Source organism: Chionomys nivalis, chromosome 17 (genome assembly GCF_950005125.1).
Source record: "Chionomys nivalis chromosome 17, mChiNiv1.1, whole genome shotgun sequence".
Taxonomy (NCBI): domain Eukaryota; kingdom Metazoa; phylum Chordata; class Mammalia; order Rodentia; family Cricetidae; genus Chionomys; species Chionomys nivalis.
In genome coordinates, this window is record NC_080102.1 from 19,852,655 (window position 1) to 19,870,735 (window position 18,081).

At 40.5% G+C, this 18,081-nt stretch overlaps 1 protein-coding gene across 5 annotated transcripts in view; it reads left to right on the forward strand.

Annotated features, from left to right (window-relative positions):
• Nsmce2 (NSE2 (MMS21) homolog, SMC5-SMC6 complex SUMO ligase) overlaps positions 1-18,081 on the forward strand; it is a 205,070-nt gene that overhangs the window by 71,711 nt on the left and 115,278 nt on the right. For all 5 annotated transcript variants that reach the window (XR_009058472.1, XM_057791843.1, XM_057791844.1 and 2 more), the window contains exon 4: positions 4,706-4,859. Coding sequence is in view for 4 of the 5 variants with exons in the window: in XM_057791843.1 (XP_057647826.1) it covers positions 4,706-4,859 (154 nt within the window). In the remaining variant the exon portion in view is untranslated. The remainder of the gene's footprint in view (positions 1-4,705; positions 4,860-18,081) is intronic.

Here is an 18,081-nt window from a genome sequence, read left to right on the forward strand (position 1 = left end):
AAGTTTAGGATGTAGCTGTATTGTGTGTTTGTATAGCATGTGTGAGATGCTGGGTTCACTTGGTATCCCAGATGAAAAAAGAAAAAGAAAGGAAACATAAATGAACAGATTGTTCTACTGCCTTTTGTTATATATTTTATTGTAATTTATATATTATATGTAATATTTTAGAATAGATGGGTGAATGGATAAAAATGTGTGTGTATTGAATATTTGACACATTTCATAAATACCAATAAAGTGAATATTATCAGCTTTGAAAGTTTTGCTTTCTATTCGTGTTTCATATTTTGTTGACTTCAAATGATGATTCCTGGCTCCATTATTACTCTCCACCCTGTCCTCTGTGTAGTGCTGCAGTGGCTATTGTAACTGAGTTATGGGAATTGCAGGGATTGCATTTGCTGAGTGCTTTAAGGACTTCGCTGATGAAGAACACTTTTTTCTTTTGATTTATTCTTCTATCATAGAGTACATCCCAAATGCAGTTTCCCATTTCTTCTCTCTTCCCAGCAACCCCCATTTTCCTGCTCCCCCAGATCCACTGCTCCTCCATTTCCCTTCAGATAAGAGCAGGCCTCCCAGGGATATCAACCAAACATGGCATAACAAGATGCAGTAAGACTAGGCGCAAACATTCATGTCAAGGCTGAACGAGTTTTCCTTATCATCTGCTCAGATATTTGCTCATCATCCCAGCTCGTGACCTGATTTCAGATTGGTCAGACTCTTTAAGAAGCCTCATCTGCCTTTCTGATCACTTTTCTGCCATGCTTCCATTGTCGTAGGTGAATGTGAGTCCATTTTCTTCTGTAAACCTAGAAAGAGCCTGAACCCTTCTCTATAGAAAGAGCAGTTTGGATCTGAGATTACCCTGAACTCTTGATGCCTTAGTCTGGAATTTGTCTCATCTTATTTTGTCATGTATAGTAAAGGAGGCTAGCTGGTCACCATTGGCTCACAGCTCCTATTTTCTTTAATATGTATTATTAAACTATTAAATTTGCCATGTCTTTTCTAATTGAGTTTTATTGGTTCTTTAGCTTTTCAGGAGCTATTTAGAAAATTTTATGAAACTTGTCCTTGAAGCACATCATGGTAGTGACTCAAGCATGGCCAAGTGACACAGCATAAGACACTTCTCTCACTCTGCTGCATAAGTATGACTGGGGACATTTTTGGCATTCTGCTTAAATTTTCACTTCTGCCTAGCTCATCAGAATCCTAGCAATTAATCAGGGAGTGGTGGAGCACTTTAATCCCAGCACTTGGGATCACTTGGGAGGCAGAGGCAGGTGCATCTCTGAGTTTGAGAACAGCTTGGTCTACAGGGTGAGTTCCAGGTCAGCCAGGGCTACACAGAAAAATCCTGTCTTGGGGGGGAAAAGAAACAAAAACAGAAACAAAAGCCATAGCAGTTAAGCAAAGAAAATAATTTTCTTCTCTGTGATTAAAGATGGTCACAGTGGGCAATCTTTTGCTTCATGTTCATTGGTCGGTTTGAGAACTTAGAAATACATCACGCTAATTTGAAATAAAATCAAGAATTTTCTTTAATTAGAGGGTAGAAGATAAGTCCTTTAACTTCTTTTATATTAACTTTTAAAATTTAAACTTAAGTTTTTAAACTTAGATTTTTAAAATTAACTTTTTAACTTTTTAGCTTTTTAAAATTAAATTTATTTATTTATTTTATATCCCAATAGCAATTTTCCCTCCTTCCTCTCCTCCCATTCCCTACCCTTGCCTCCCTCCAATCCACTCCTCTGTTTTTGCTCATAAAGGGACAGGTCTTCCACAGTTAACAAAGCATGGCATATCAAGTTGAGGTAGGACTAAGCTCTTGCCATTGTATTAAGACTGGGCAAGGCAGCCCAGTATGAGGAATCGATTCCCAAGAGCCAGCCAAAGCATTAGGGACAGCCCCTGCTCCCACTGTTAGAAGTCCCACCAGTAGACCAAGTTACTCAACTGTCACATATATGTAGAGGGCCTAGGTGGGTCCAGAGATTGTGGGAGTGGCCAACCAATGATTGGTCCAGCCTCAGTTCCATGCCACGAGAATGAGCCCACCCCGACACTCACTGCCTGGAATGCCAGGACCCAGAGACTGGATGGCCCAGAGACCTGGGATAGAGTCAAACACAGGGAACAAAAAAATACCAAGTAATGATGCCTAACAATATTTCTTAACATTTTAAAACATTTAAAACTTTAAAAAGATCAAGTTTAGATGGTCTATAAGCTGTCTTCCAACCCAGAAATTATATATTTCAGTAATATTAATAAGTTGATAATTTTGGCTTTTATTAGATTAAGTCCGTTTGGTCCTATTAATATGAATTTGAAATAATTAGAGTACTAACTCCTATCTGTCTGCCAGATACTTGCAATATAGTGATAAACCAGACATCTTTCAAAGAGTTTCTGTTTTAGTAGGAGAAAAAGACAACAAGGGGAGTTTTTTAGTGGCTGTCAGCACAGCGGTGAGCAGAGCAGGAGGAGCGGAGGTGTGGTAACTAGAACCCAAGAGCGAGGAAGTAGAAACTGGCTCTTCTCTGCCAGGTGGACACAAATAGAAAGTAAGGGCAGAGAGGTGGCTGCTCGTCCAGACTTCCTGAGTTTGATTCCCAGCACCTATGTTACGTGGCTCCAGCAGTCCTAAGGGGTGGGGTAGGGAGGGCTATCCGAAACTGCTAGCCTCTGTGTAGGCACCTGCACTCACATGTCCATACCCACACAGAGACACATGTACATACACATAATTTATAATAATAAATGAAAACCTAAAGAAGGAAATGGAATGGAACTGGATGTCAAGATCTTTCTCCTTTTCCAAAATCATATTCTGTGGACATCACTGATAGGCCAAGACCCAAGTCCCACTGGCATTTAAGATTTTCTGGCAGAGGCTGGGCTGTAGCGAGTGGTAGAGCATGTGCTTAGCATTCAGCAGGTTCTACCCTCGCACCAAAGCAAAACCAGAGCTAATGGTGGGAGCCCCAGTGCTGTATACAAGACCTGTTATGTCTGATTTTCATTTCCTCATCTGTAATATGGAAGGTTAGGTCATCTCTGGTGGGTTCTGAGAAGATGAAGAGCTAGCTTGCTCCTGGCAACAGCTCCTTGAGTTTACCAACGGAAAGTTTACACGTTTACTCTTCAAGATCCAGGTAGCTGTACCGCCAGCCCTCCTCCCTGTCTCTTGTCCTGTAATTGTCCCCAGTGGCCTAGGGAGTAAAGACGAAGTTGCTTATTATTATTATTTTTTTAAAGTTTTATTTATTATGTATACAGTGTTCTCAGTGCTCTGCCTGCAGGCCAGAAGAGGCACCAGATCTCATTACAAATGGTTGTGATTGCTGGGAATTGAACTCAGGACCTTTGGAAGAGCCAGCAGTGCTCTAAACCACTGAGCCATCTCTCCAGCCCCTTATTATTTTCTCCACACTAGAAAACTTGCTATTTAGATGGGAATGCTTGGCCTTAAAAGGCTTTTGCGGTCAGAAATGGCGGAGAGATGAGTGGTAGTGGTGGTGTGAGCAGTGAAAACATTTAAGACATGAAGCAAATTTCACTTACTTCATAGAGAAGGAGATTGTTTCCTGAACTGAATCCTGAAAGAGTGGACCCAACCTCACAGGTCTCCGACTCTACTGCCGATGTGGGGTAGCTTGTTTAGAACCAAGGCACTGCCCGCCATTCCATACAAACAAAGGGAAAACCACAAAGGTATGGGCCACACTCAGAAAGATGGACCAGGAGTTGGGCGGTGGTGGCACACGCCTTTAATCCCAGCACTCGGGAGGCAGAGGCAGGCGGATCTCTGTGAGTTCAAGGCCAGCCTGGACTACAAGAGCTAGTTCCAGGACAGGAACCAAAAAGCTACGGAGAAACCCTGTCTCAAAAAATCAAAAAAAAAAAAAAAAAAAAAAAAAAAGAAAGAAAGAAAGATGGACCAGGGGCTCTAATAGAGTGCTGCTGCTGCTGCTGCTGCTGCTGCTGCTGCTGCTCCTGCTCCTGAACATTGTTCTAAAGGAGATGAGGATCTAAGTTAGGTAAGACAAACTCAGGGACAAGACAGATGGTACAGATGTGGTAGTGCAAACAGAGCCAAGTGTGATTGGGGCTGTGATTAAGAATGTAATGTTCACGATCTGATATGTTTGATATTTCTGCGTGGCTGAAATTTTTATAATATTTAGGGAGAAGAACATACATTGAGAGTTTGGCTTTGAACAGAACAAGTGGACACTCACTCCTTGTTAGGCCGGGGAACTATGGAGGCCAAGATTGAAGCCTTAGTTTCTGTTGTTATTGTGGGGCATCGCTGTCACTAGCTGGTCAAGGGCTAGAAGAGGACACTTGAGACTAACAGTGGAGTAACTGCTGTTCACAAAGGGACAGGCCGAGCAGGCATTAGTGAAGGAAGGGCAACGATGCCCAGGTCTGGGCTGTTGCCTGGCCTCATCTGCAGTTTTCAGCGAGTGGATGGATACAGAGACAGGCGGTGTGGGGGCGTCAGGGAAGGCAGAACCAGCAGGTACAGGATGAGTCCCAGCACCTTTTCTGAGTATTCTTGTTACCTCTGGGGAGAATCTTTTTCTTCCCTACTGTCTTTTGAACTAAATGAGGTTAACAGTATCCAGTAACCCTTGTTGACAACTCTGGTCTCTAACTTAGATGAATTTCTTGTCTTCCTTAGGTAAAAGAAGAACGTCCAGAAAAAGTGCCAGATTTAAAATTACTAGTGGAGAAGAAATTTTTGGCTTTGCAGGATAAGAATTCTGATGCTGACTTTAAAGACAATGAAAAGTTTGTGCAGTATAAGCAGCAGCTGAGGGAGCTGAAGAAGCAATGTAAGTCGGCCGCTTTGCTTTGGCTTTTGACGTGAGGGACCTGAACCGTGAGCAGTTCCGAACCACGGGCTTGGTAGTGTCTCTCCTGTGCTTGCTTCCTCCTCCTGAGTGCCTTGTCCTGTTGCAGTTTTGTGTCTGTCTAATTTTAGTGCCAGTCACCTGTCCATTTCTGAAAGCCTACAGTTTCCACAAAGTGTCTCACTGCTTGGGAGGGAAATTTGGAAAACAAAATAAAATGGGAAACCATTTTATTCAGATGATGGTGGTAATTCTTTCAAAATATGAACTGCTGTGCCAAGCTCTAGAGTCTGTTTGTTCCTGTTTGCTGCTGTGGAGCATCATTGGAGAAGGTCCCTCAGTGTTCTTCTCAAACACAGTCCAAGTCCCTCTGACGCTGTGCCCTGGGTACTGTTAATTCCTTCCATGTGATTTTAAATTGGCTTCTACTTTAGACGACTGTTATGTTTACGGTTTTTAATTGGCATAATTTTGACTTGAAAATGAGATTCAGCAAATAATTCATCACACACACACACACACACACACTATCTTAGAGTGTACCAGAAATAACATGTCTGATGCACAGTGGAGAACCAGTGCTCCATTCTCTCTGGTTTCCATGTGGTTCTCAAAACAGTGTCAAGTGAATTACGTCTTTTTTGGTCTGTGAATCTATTTAGTTGTGTAGGGTCTTTTTGTTTTGGTTTGTTTTAGAATTGAGATTCATTTATTCCTTAAAGAACGGTATAAAAGAGCAGATAAATTTTTCCTCTTTAGCATTACTCGTCTTTCAAGTTCATTTGTTTACTGACAGAGCAGGGATGGCACACGTGACATAGATTCATCTTGTGGCCATAGATGTACTCAGTGTAGCGATTTGTGTTTTAAAGTAGGCCTTCTTCTAAATAGGAATGTTTTCTTTAAATTGGTGCTGAGATCTCAAAAATGACTGAGGAAGCTGCTTTAGTTTTGTCTATTTTACAAATAACTTAAGTTTCACAATTTAGAAAGTTTTGCAATCATGATGAGACTGTTGCTGTTCTGTAGATTTAAACAGTAAGCATTTTCCCTCTGTTTGCTTCTTCATTGAATATTGTCTCTACCAAAATCCTTCTACAGTAATTTTGTACTATTCCCTGAATAGAGAGTAACCCCTAGAGGAGACAGGATGGGCTTTTCAGTTTTCACATTTCTCAGACACATACTTTTAAGTTTAGGGTACTTGGTTCTACAGATTATGACAGATATAACATCGGGTCAGAATCCCTTACTTTAAGCCGGGCGGTGGTGGCGCACGCCTTTAATCCCAGAACTCGGGAGGCAGAGGCAGGCGGATCTCTGTGAGTTCGAGGCCAGCCTGGTCTCCAGGACAGGCTCCAAAGCTACAGAGAAACCCTGTCTCGAAAAACCAAAAAAAAAAAGAATCCCTTACTTTAACAATATTTCATAATAAAAACTAAGGAGTAAATATAAAAAAAAATCATTCCTCTTTGTCAACTCACAAAGTTATTGTTCTGTAAAAGAAATTATAATGACCTTTAGAATAATATGGTCTTGGGGGAAATTCCTAATTAAGAGCACGTAATGCAGCAAAGTAAGTATTGAAGTTGTAATTATTATGGAGCGAGAGAGAGGAGAGAGAACGAAGAGAGGTATGTTTCCCCAGGTCCAGCCCTTCACGTCCTTTGGATAGTTAAATCTAATGACAAAGTAAATTCATATTGAACAAAATGCTTCCTTATGTAAGAGTTCCTCATGCATTGCAACACTGGGATTAACAGAACTTTCCCTTTAATTTCCCCTAAAATGTTACTTTTAAAGGTCTAGATCTTGAATAGCAAACAGAATATTGGTATTCTTTTAAAGTGCTAGTAGAGCCGGGCGGTGGTGGCGCACGCCTTTAATCCCAGCACTCGGGAAGCAGAGGCAGGCGGATCTCTGTGAGTTTGAGGCCAGCCTGGTCTACAAGAGCTAGTTCCAGGACAGGCTCCAAATCCACAGAGAAACCCTGTCTTGAAAAAAAACAAATAAAATAAAGTGCATATATATATATCACTGTGAGTTAAATTTGCAGGATGTCTGATGGCTTTTTTTTTTCCCCCACTCTCCTGTGAGACTCTTGATTGGGACCAAGCTCTCATAGTGATTGTTAGTCCAGATCCGAGGTACGCTGTGACTTATTAAATGGGCTAGTGAATCTGCTCTGAGATATGTTCTGCAGTTAAGGAGTTGAAATAATAATCTTTTGTTTTTAAAGATTGGAAAATAGAAGTGAGAGACAGATCCTTGCTTGTAGTTGCCTATTTTGATGAAGTAAAAGCTGAAGTGAGATCCAGGCATAGTGGGGCAGGCCTGTAATCCCAGCGTTCATGAGTAGAGGTGAGCGGATCACTGAAGTTTGGGGCCAGCCTGGTCTACGTCATGAGTTCCAGGCCAGCCAGAACTGTATGGCAAGACTATCTTAAAAGATAAAAACAACTGAAATATGTATGTAAAAGGTTGTTCTTTCATGAAAACATCCATGATATGTTCTCCATATTCATTATGTGAGGTATAATTTGCAGGGAATTTACTTTATCAAATCATAATTTAATGAAAGAAATGTCATGTAGTTCTTGAACAGGGTTTCATTAAGGTGGAGGACGGAGGTAGTTAGTGGTGGGCAGGACTAGGCACACTCCGCTGCAGTCACATTCCCCTTGCCAGAGCTAAGCAGCTAGTTCTCAAAGTTTGTGATCCCATGCCTCTTTGACACACTTAGTATACACTGCTGGGGTTCCAGGGCTTCAATTCGCGCGTGTGTGCCTCAGTAGTTATCCTGTTAGTAATCAGAACTGAGGATCAAAACATAATTTTCTATTTTAAGAACTATGCCCATTGCATGTTAAATATAAACAACATTTGATGTGAAGTGTAACTACTCCCCAAACATAAGAAAATTTACTGAGACAAGAAGGCATTGCTTCTCATTTTTACAAAGCTCAACTTCTGGCCCACAAAGCAGCTGGGCCCTCTCCCTTGCTTTTGCATTGCTCTGTGTACCTTGTTCCGGTGGAAAGAAAGAAAGGTCTCACGCATTTGAATAGTAGTTGCGTTTTCAGACCACCAGAATTTCCCATTTTTAAAATACCAGATCTGAGATGTTTGATATAAATTCAGCTGACAAACCAGGAATAGTTTTTTTTTTTTTTTAGCTGTAATTATTGGAGGAAATTTTCAGTTGTTGGGGGACTCAAAGCAGGGGTACACTTAGTGATGTGAAAATAACATGAAAATCTGCTTTCAGTGTTTATAAGTAGGTTGACTGGAGCCCTGACATGCTCTCTTGTTTATGTATTGTCTGTGCAGCTTTCACAATGTCATTTCAGACTCCATGTTGCATCACAAACCACTGGTCCACAGAGCTTATAATATGTGCTATCTTGGGGCTTTACAGAAGAAGTTTACTGATTCCTGATCTAAACAACATTCAGAAATAAGAAGAGTTTCTTAGTTTTTTAACTCTTGATTCTCTGCTCACTGCCCAAATACCACACATTTTTCTTAGGGTATTCAGAACACTTTAATGTAGATTGCTTGTTCTGCATTAATTCATGTAGTTGATAGTCTCAGATGAATACAAGTTGAGCACTTAGTACTCGAGGACAAAGACAATATATACAGACATAAAATAATGTGAGGACCATTAACATAATAAATCAAAAGCAAAGACAATGTCAGAAACAAGTATTAATGTGAGGAAAGTCAGAACATTTTTTCTAGTCTGCTCATATTGCCTGTCATCAGTAGGGGCTCTGTGGAACAATATATTCAGGAACTTCCTGAGGTTGGGCTTAGGCTCTGTAGGAAAGAAGATGCTGATCGGTTCCTGCAGGGAAGAGGAGCCAGTGCAAGTGCTAGTGTTTCCCATCCCTAGAATGTAAGCCTAATGGATTAGCTGTACTTGTCTAAGGATAGAATTACTCCAAAGATAACATGTTTTATTTGCATATAGTAATGTTAGAGTGATTATGTCTTGTAGATAAACTACGTATCAGATCCGGCTCCTTTGAACACATCATTTTTATCCCTTGGATACCTGATGCCCTGTTGTGGTTGTTTCCCTCCATGTTGTGGTAAAAGCACCTGGCAGAAACAACCTCAGGGAGGAAAATTATGGTTCACAGTTTCCAAGATTTCAGTCCGTGTTCATGTGCTTGCACATCATGACAGCAGTAGCCTGTGGAGAAGTTTGCCCACTTCTTGGCTGACTAGGAAGGGCCAGGGACAAGATATACCTCCAGACCTGTCCCTGCTGACCTATTTCTTTAAGCTACATGCCACATCCTAAGGGTTCCAGAACCTCACAAAAAAGATGGGAACATGTTCTGTTTATCTCAAGTTCTCCCAACTCTTGAAAAAGACTCTTTTCTCTTAAATATTTCACTCATTTTTTGAGAGAGGAACTTGTAAGACTGTCAAGTAGTAATTCATCGGGGTCCCCAATCATGGAACTGTGCTCTGATGCCCTTGAGGGGAGTCTGTCTGTCTAGCCGACAGGAAACTGTTCCTAGCAGGGAGTTGAGATCCAACAGACATTGCGTACTCTTCTTCTTTGCTCAAGCCCGTGATCCTAACAGTGCGTTTGATACGCAGCACCGAGACTGACATTTCCCTCGTAAATAGCTGCTGTGTTTTGGCAGAGGAATGGGATATTCATTACATCACACGTTTACTGCAAGTTCTGTGAAATTTATTTCAAGCCTAACACACAGTAAACTGGCGCACGCATCCTCATTTCAGTCTTTACAGTATCCACATGGGGAAAGGAATGAACAAACACTGCGGGGTCCTGTTTTTAGCAGACCTCACACTGTATAATGAGACTTGTGGAGGTGTTTACCCAGTGTTTCAGTCAGGCCATGAAGCTGGCACATACATTCACAAGGAAAAGGAAAGTTTTAGAATGAGAGATGGCTATATTTAAAGTTAGTAAAGGAAGCTCCCTTGTCAAGGTACAACTGAGTCAGCAGCAATTGGAACAACTAAACTGTGGGTGTTTCTCTCGTTGTGGCTTTTATGAGGGTGCTGTTACTCATACTAGGAGGCAGCTGGACTCTAGGAAGACCAGAGCCTCCATGCTCCGGAGCTGACAGATGTTATACTTAAGGAAATAATTACACTGTCAAGTTGTTGTTACAGAAATTAGAAAGGTTTCGGTTTTGTAATCTATATATAATCCAAATATCAGACATATTATTAAGCATTTCTAGTACCTTGGGGTTCTTTTTAAGACATGCTTATATTTGTGTTTCAAAAAGATTTTTAAATAGAAGCTGGCAGCTCAGTATTACTGTGTTTGCATATAGCAAGTGGGCAAGAGTCAGTTAATTGTTCTGAAACTTTAAAGTGAAACAAAATGTGTCAAGTTAATAATTGCTATTTGGCTTTAAAAAACACCTGGGATTGAGTATTCTTTACACATATGGTAGCAGTTATGGGGGCAGGGCTGGGCGGAGACTTGGCTGCAGCTGACCCATGAGCTGCACAGAGCTCCTGACAGAATGCATTGCTAGTGGACAACATTTGAAATCAAGCCAACTGGTATACTCTTGCACATTCAGAACAATAGTGACTTGCTACATTTAATTTCAACTTAAAGTTTTAGAAGCATCCATTCATGTAATACAACAAAAACATGATATTGGGAGTAAAAGGCTGCTGTGCCCCTTCTGGCCACTCAGTTTCTATCTTTGGGTCTTTTTAAGACTTCTTCATCAACTGTTGGAGTGTGACATGCTTAGTTGTCAGAATACACACTGCCTCTATATTTCCATCTGAATTAATTTTCTTAGAAATTATGTATCTGAAAATCTTCCTTAGGTAGATGTTCAGAAAGAGTGGAGCAAAATTGATTCAGTGCAGTGGTATCCCTTTCAATACTAATTCTAATTAATGCATAAATAATAATTTGAACTACTATCAGTAGAAGGTTAGTTAAATATGCTACACTGATGATGTAGAATTTTTACCTTTAAAAATAACCTTAGGGATTAAATGCTTATACTACTAAGAGTTTTTAAAGTAGGGTACAAAGTTTAATATTAGCTCCAGGCCTGGTAGCTCATGCCCGTATGCCCATACTTGGAAGACGAGGCAGGAAGTTTAAACCAGCATGAGCTACATGAGTTCCAGACTGGCATGCACTACATGTAGCCTGAGGCTGCCTCAAAAAATAATAAATAATAAATAAAAGTTAAAATGTTTAGTATGATTGTATGTAAAGGAGACTTTACCTGAGTGTAGTGGCACATGCCTGCAATCCCAGAACTCTGGAAGCTGAGAAAAGAGAACGGATGTGGGGCTGAAAGCAGCTTGAGCTAGATAATTATACCCTGTCTCAAGCAAAAACTCAAGTAGATTTCATCAAATTTTGAAACATTTAACTCATTAAAAGACAAAGAAACTATTCAGGAAATGAGTAAGCAAACTATAAGTTGGTACAGAATATTGACCTATCATGTATTTTGCAAAGGCTAGAGGATATTCAGGCTCTATGAGAAGTTATAACATAATAGAAAGAAAAACGTTAATGCCGAACCCAGGAATGAAGACTTTCAAAAGGAATTCACAGAAATAGCTAATTAGCATGTGCAGAAGATCCCTGCAAACCACCTTCACAACCACGCACTGCTGGGTGGCATTGTGATCTATCCCACCTCCATCCTCAATTCCAAGGAGTATGTGTGCACTTGTACTCCACCTTCTAAATGAGTCTGTATAATGTCAATAAAAAACTAATTGTTTAAAAAAAAACTAATTGTTTTCCACCACTAAACACTGCTACAAGCTAGAAACAACAAAAACGCTGCTTGGGAGGGTGTTTTCTTAGAAAAGATGAATAAAGTCTGGGGCTGTAGTTTAGGTCTGGAGTGCGTGGCCCAGACATGCAGGCCCTGCGTGCCATCCTCTGCCACTGCAGAGTGTGGAGGGCTGCAAGTATAAAGTAAAACAAAAGGTGTGTTATTTCCTGAGACTTCAAAGACACTCTTACTCCATGCTGGCCAGCAAACTCATCTGAGCATGCCGCTACTGTGCTCACCTGTCACCAAGTCAGGATTCACCTGCTGTTGCTGTCTTTGTTAGTGCTGTGTCATGTCGTTCTGGAAGCAGCAGAAAGAATGAATGGCTCTTCTGAACCAACACTAACACTTTGTGTCTGCGGGAAGCAGGGGTGCAGTGTTTTCTGTTTCTGTAGAAGGCATGTTTTTTTTTTTTTTTTTTTTATTTTCAGGTTGAATTTTATTTGCTTTGGAGATGAGAAGTTTGACTTTTGTCGATGTATAGAAGGCGTGTTTTATCTTCGAAACATGTGTATTACTTAGCAGCAATGTGAAGGAGTGATTGGACCTGTAGTTCTGTTCGACAGATGAGGTTCTGCAAAATTGAGTTTCTTGTACAGTTCCGTCTCCTCCCAAAATTCTTTTTGTCCCCTTATAATTGACACCTCCCAACATCTTCAGCCACTGGCAACTACTGTTGATTTTAAGTCTTTCACAATGATGAATAAATGGAACAACACAGCCTGCAGCCCTTTGAGTGGCTACTTTCATTTACCAGAATGCATAGTGGTCTACCGTTGGTGCTGTTGACATCAGCAACTTGGTGGTGATTTCTGAGTAGTCATCTGTCACATGTGTGGTGCATTTATCCATTACCCGTTGAAGAGCAATTCTGTGGCTGTCACTTGTGGCTTTCGTGAGCAGAGCTGCTCTAAACATCCACCTACGTGCTTTGATGTGGGTGTAGGTTTGCATTTCCCTTGGGTAGTTACCTAACCATGGCATTGATGACTTGTGTGTTAAGTATATGGTGTTTTGCTTAAAGAAACTGATCAAATGTTTTCCAGCATACAGCACAAGAGGGTTCTGGTTGCTATGCACCACTACCAGCACAAAAGTTAGTTTGGCTCTATTTTAAATTTAGTCATTCTAACTAGTATGTGATGGTATCTTACAGTTTTAACTTACCTTTTTGATTATTTTTGTATTTTAATTATCATGTAATGTTCATATTTCTCTAGTCAATTATTACATTTTTTCTTTTTTGTTGTTGTTTGTTTTTCAAGACAGGGTTTCCCTGTGTAGATTTTGATGCCTGTCCTGAAACTAGCTCTTGGTAGACCAGGCTGGCCTCAAGCTCACAGAGATCCACCTGCCTCTGCCTCCAGAGTGCTGGGATTAAAGGCGTGTGCCACCACCACCCAGCTCTATATTTGCTTTTAATTTATTCCACATACACCAGCAAAAGTCAAGTATAGTGGTCTGTACCTCAGCAATGGGCAGTGCGGAAATTTAGGATCATTTTCATCTATATAGCAAGATCGAGGCCAGCCAGGGCTTCATGAGATCCTACCCCAAAAATATATGTAAATACAATAACCCCCAAATGTCAACAGTGTTAGTGCTACCTGGAAATGTTAAGTATGAACTGCCATGTTCTACTGCAGACCAGTTGACTCTAAAGTTGTGAGAGAAGACGAATTGAATTTTAATTTTTCCTATATTCTGAGTTTGAGAACCATTGTCTCCAGTAGAGGTGCTCACCTCTTACTAGACATCAGGAGCAACTGTGAACATTAAACAAAATGACAAAAATCCAGGCCTCATTCCCCAGCAGGGAGATTTAGGTAGGCCTGTAGGCATTAAAGTTCCCAAGTGGTGTTAATGTACAGTCAGGCTAAAAATAACCAATCCAGTACAGCTTGCTTGAACATCGATTCAAATCTGACACTAGATCCAGACTTCATGTGCTTCTTATCCAAAAGAGAAGATTCATCCATGAATAGCCTAGTTTAGTTAGAAGCACATACTGGTTACCCAGCTATCGCCTCATGAACTACAGTGTACTTGGTGTCTTGAATGTGATCTTGTCTCGATTGGTAGTCCTGTCTGCCTTGAACTTGATGGTCTTCCTGCCTAAGCCTTCTGGGTACACACCTGGCTATATTGGAGAGCCTTATTTTTATGCTGAATATTGCACTTAGCATTCATTCATTCAGTAACTATTAAGTGTGCTGAAAAACATGAATAAATAAAAAAGTCTCTGTTATCACAGAACCTACATTCTGGTCTTTGGCATTTAGTTAACCCAACTCTGATAAGTATTTTATTGACAATACAGTACTTTTCTTTGTGATTCTTGAGTACATGTGTTTATTTGTATACATTTTTTATACTGAGGTATGTGTGCATACTTGTGTTTAATTCACGTGTTAATAAGATGGCTAAGACTAGCAATCACCAGCAAATTTGAGAAGAGAAAATATAAGTTGAGATTGTGTCCAACGAAGTAGTAGTCTATATATATTTTTTTTATTAACTTGGGGGATTTTACTCTTGCAAAGTATGATTCTATGATAATAACACTAATAAGATTGATACTAACCAGCCCACAATACTGTAGAAGGATTAGATAAGATCCTGTGTCTAAAAGGACTTTATAAACTAACAGACTCCCTAAATATTCGTTTCCTGGTTCATTTACTCTGATGATTTTTGTTTATATCTCAATGTAGAAGGGTAAACATTTTAAGAGGTTCTATCAGTGGCATGAATTCGTAAGTACAAAGAAACAAACTCAGCGTAGGTTAGTCATTTTGCGACATTGCTAAGGGATTTTAATGAAGGGTGGACTGTGAAGTAGTGAGGAATGCTCTGTAAGTGACAAGGTGTGAATGAAAAGCCGTGGGAAGGGAAGAGGTCGTATTTTCAGTGTATATTGGTTTGGCAGCATTTTCTTGATAGGGAAGCAGAGACTGAGTGCTTAATAATTGTTAAATGGGTGTAGTGAACCGTAACTGCAGTCTTCGTATGTGGGAGGCTGAGGCAGGAGGATCTCCATGAGCTCAAGGCGGACTGAAATATGTAATGTAGTGAGTTCTAGATCAGCCCGGGCGACAGATCTTGCCTTTTGAAAGAACAAAAAAGAATAGTCTTACCCATATAGTGAGCCGGCCTGTGCTTGGGATGAAAACATACTCATTATAAACAGATGTTGTGGACCTATATCATTATCGTGTGTCGTATGAGCCTTCAGTATGTTAGGGATTCTTTGGTAGATTGAGCTGGAGGACATGAACATGGAATCTTCTGTCAGAACTTGATTATTTAGTAAACTTCATTTTAAAGAAAAGATGGTGTAATAACTTTTGTATACACACATACACAGGGGTGTGTGTGTGTGTCCGTCCTCACTGAGGCTTTGTTTTGTTTGGTGCTGGGGATCAGTCAGGTCAAGGACCTAGTTTTTGCGGGACAAGTGCGTAACCCGCTGGGCTTTGCCTCCAGTTCATATCTCCTGTTAATCTACTTCCAGGCTTCATCTCCCCCAGGGTCCTGCATAGTAAGATCTACAATAGAGAGGGGAAGGAGGCAAAATGGCTTTCTGGAAAAGTGGCTCTTGCTGAGAATCCTTTTACATGGCCTCCACAGTCAGCCTGGCACACCTTGTGACACATGCAGCCCACACTGCTTCCTCCTCTTGGAAAGATTGAAAGCTGGTAATAGGTTTGTAGAAGAATTACTTTGAGGTACATAGATGTCCATATTTCTTTTGGCTCTCGCACCCCATATGTATGGCTTCCTTGTTAATTTTTCCTTTCAGTGAATAGGTAACTCCTGTGTGTAGCATTGGGAAGGTTTGAGAAATAGTTAAGTAATTGATTCCTTTCATGGGTGAGGCAAGGGGGTTGTTCGGAGGAGAGGTGGGAGTTCTAGAAAATGGCATATAAGATCTGGAGAAACAAAATTGCATATAGCAACAGCACGTTTCTGATCCTAGCACTTGGGAGGCTATGGCAGGAGGAGCAGGGCTTTGAGGCTAACCTCAACTATATAGCAAGTTTGAGGCCAGCCTGAGCTACAGGCTGAGCTACTTGGTCTCAAGTAAAATAAAACAAGAAATCCAGAGAAGATATTTAAAATCTGAAGGATTAGATAGATGAAAGATTTTCAGGAAGAGCTTTAAAGACTAAATATCACTAGGTTATTTTAAATAAATAAAAGATATGATTTTCAGCTTCACATAAATGTATCAGCCTTCTTTTGTGAGATTCCTCCTTTCATCTTTAGTGTGCAGTTTATATTTGGTTAAAATATCACGTAAGTGAAAGCAGACTATCCCCCTTGGTAATCTGCACCCTAAGGAATTGCTGTGGAACTAGGACTTAATATTTACTTGAGGAATAAAAACCTAGAGAAGATTGTGTGTGTTCATGCATCCAGGGTGTTCTCCCCCTTCTTTTCCCTCCATGGCAAATGTTCGACACATACTAGTCCTGAGCATGAGAGGATAAGACAAGACCTCCTGTCCCTTTTCACCAAGGGCACCTTGGCCTGTCTTTCTACAGTGTGTGGCTGCCAATTGGCTGGAGATGCCAGACTTTCTGGCAAACTTCCTCACCCAATTTGACCACTGAGTCCTTCTTGATGGAAGATTCTTCCTCCTTTTCTTAGGTAACACTAAACTTTGACTTAATTTCGATTGCATAAAGTAGGAAACTTATAACTTAGGCTCAAGAACTTTCCATTCCCTCCGTCAGCATCAGCCTTGATTGACAGTGTCCACTATTTCTGTTCTGTTGTGGCATTGATCTTGTCTCCCCTTCAAAACATCAAACTGACCATGATTCTTACATTTGGTAGTATTGCAGTCAAGAATCTATAGTAGCCTATTTACAAATATTTTCCTTTTGCTTTAAAACACAGTGCTTTTATTTTATACGCACTAAAAGCAAAAAGAAAAAAAAATTCTTCTTGTTAGAGATAGGTAAAGGGACTGGAGAGATGGCTCAACAGTTAAGAGTGTCAGTGGACTTGAGTTCAGTTTCCAGCCCCCACACAGGGCAGTTCACAGCTGCCTCTAACTCCAGCTCCAAGGGATCTAACACACTCTTCTGACCTCCATGGGCATTGATATTTACACACACACACACACATTAACAACAACAACAAAAAACCCTGAAATACAAAATAAATCTTTAAAGAGGGCATCAGTCACTTCATAAACTGTGCCATCTAGTTCTGTTCCTGGAAACTTCTCCCAAGGCTCTCTCCTGTTCTTCCTGTTTTTTTTTCTACTACTAGCTATATATACGCTCAGCTCCAGCTTGCTGTCTTGCAGTCTTCCAAGATGATTGATGATTGCACAGGGTAGATCTGATGGCGCTTGTACTTGTGAAACTGTCAGAAATGGATCCATGTTCTTTTGGTGGCTCCCGTCAGCCCTCTGGAGTAGTAAAGGCTATCTGACTCCTTTCCTCCCTTCTCTCTAGTCTTTCATCCCAGACACTCATTCATAATCCCTAGAAAGTACTAAGTTCTCCTTCACCTCCAGACCTGCTCATCTCTTCGTGGTACATTTCCACCTCTTTTCTTTCTTCCTTTGCTTATAGGAAGCCCACCCCTCTGTCTTTCTGCAGACATCACAGACTTCCATTAGTCTATTCAAAAGTAAAGGAAATGCGTATTTCTCCTGTGAGACCCTTAAGGGAGGAAGTCCCAATCTGGGGAGAACTGTGTGACAACAATTAGGAAAATGTGTGCTAGGTTGTTTGGGAAGAAGAGGAATAAGAATAAACTTATGGGAACTTTGAAATATGCCAATTGATTTGCATTAGACTATGGAGAATAGAACTTAATATTAAAATATCCAACTTTTAATGTTTGAGTGATCACAAGTCTGTCCGCTGGCTAGGCCAGCAAACCATTCTGTGTCCTCTGCTTTTGGTTGCAGTGTATCCCAGTAGATACAGGAACTAAAATATACCATTTTCTCATCTTGCCTGACTCATTTGATGCAAATAGCAAGTTCCCCATGACCCAGTCTGTAAAAATAGAAAATGCATTATTACATTATGAGAACAAGCTTTGAGAGGTAGTGAGCTATTCTTTGGACACTGACCTGGTTAAGCATAGTCTGGGGACTGGGTACCATATGGGGAAGAGGAAAGAGGATGTCTTACAGGAACAAAGGGTTGAAAGTTGAGTATTCAAGTTATAGATTATAAGTATCATCCCTGTAGTTAAGATTAATAAAAGGCTTCATCTGAAGGTTAAACTTAACATAATTCCATGATAATCTAAGATAGTTATAACCAATGTAGATTCAAAGGTGTACCAATGCCATAATATATTTTTTGGTAATTGTATTTTTTGGCATTCAATGCTAATGTGATAATTGA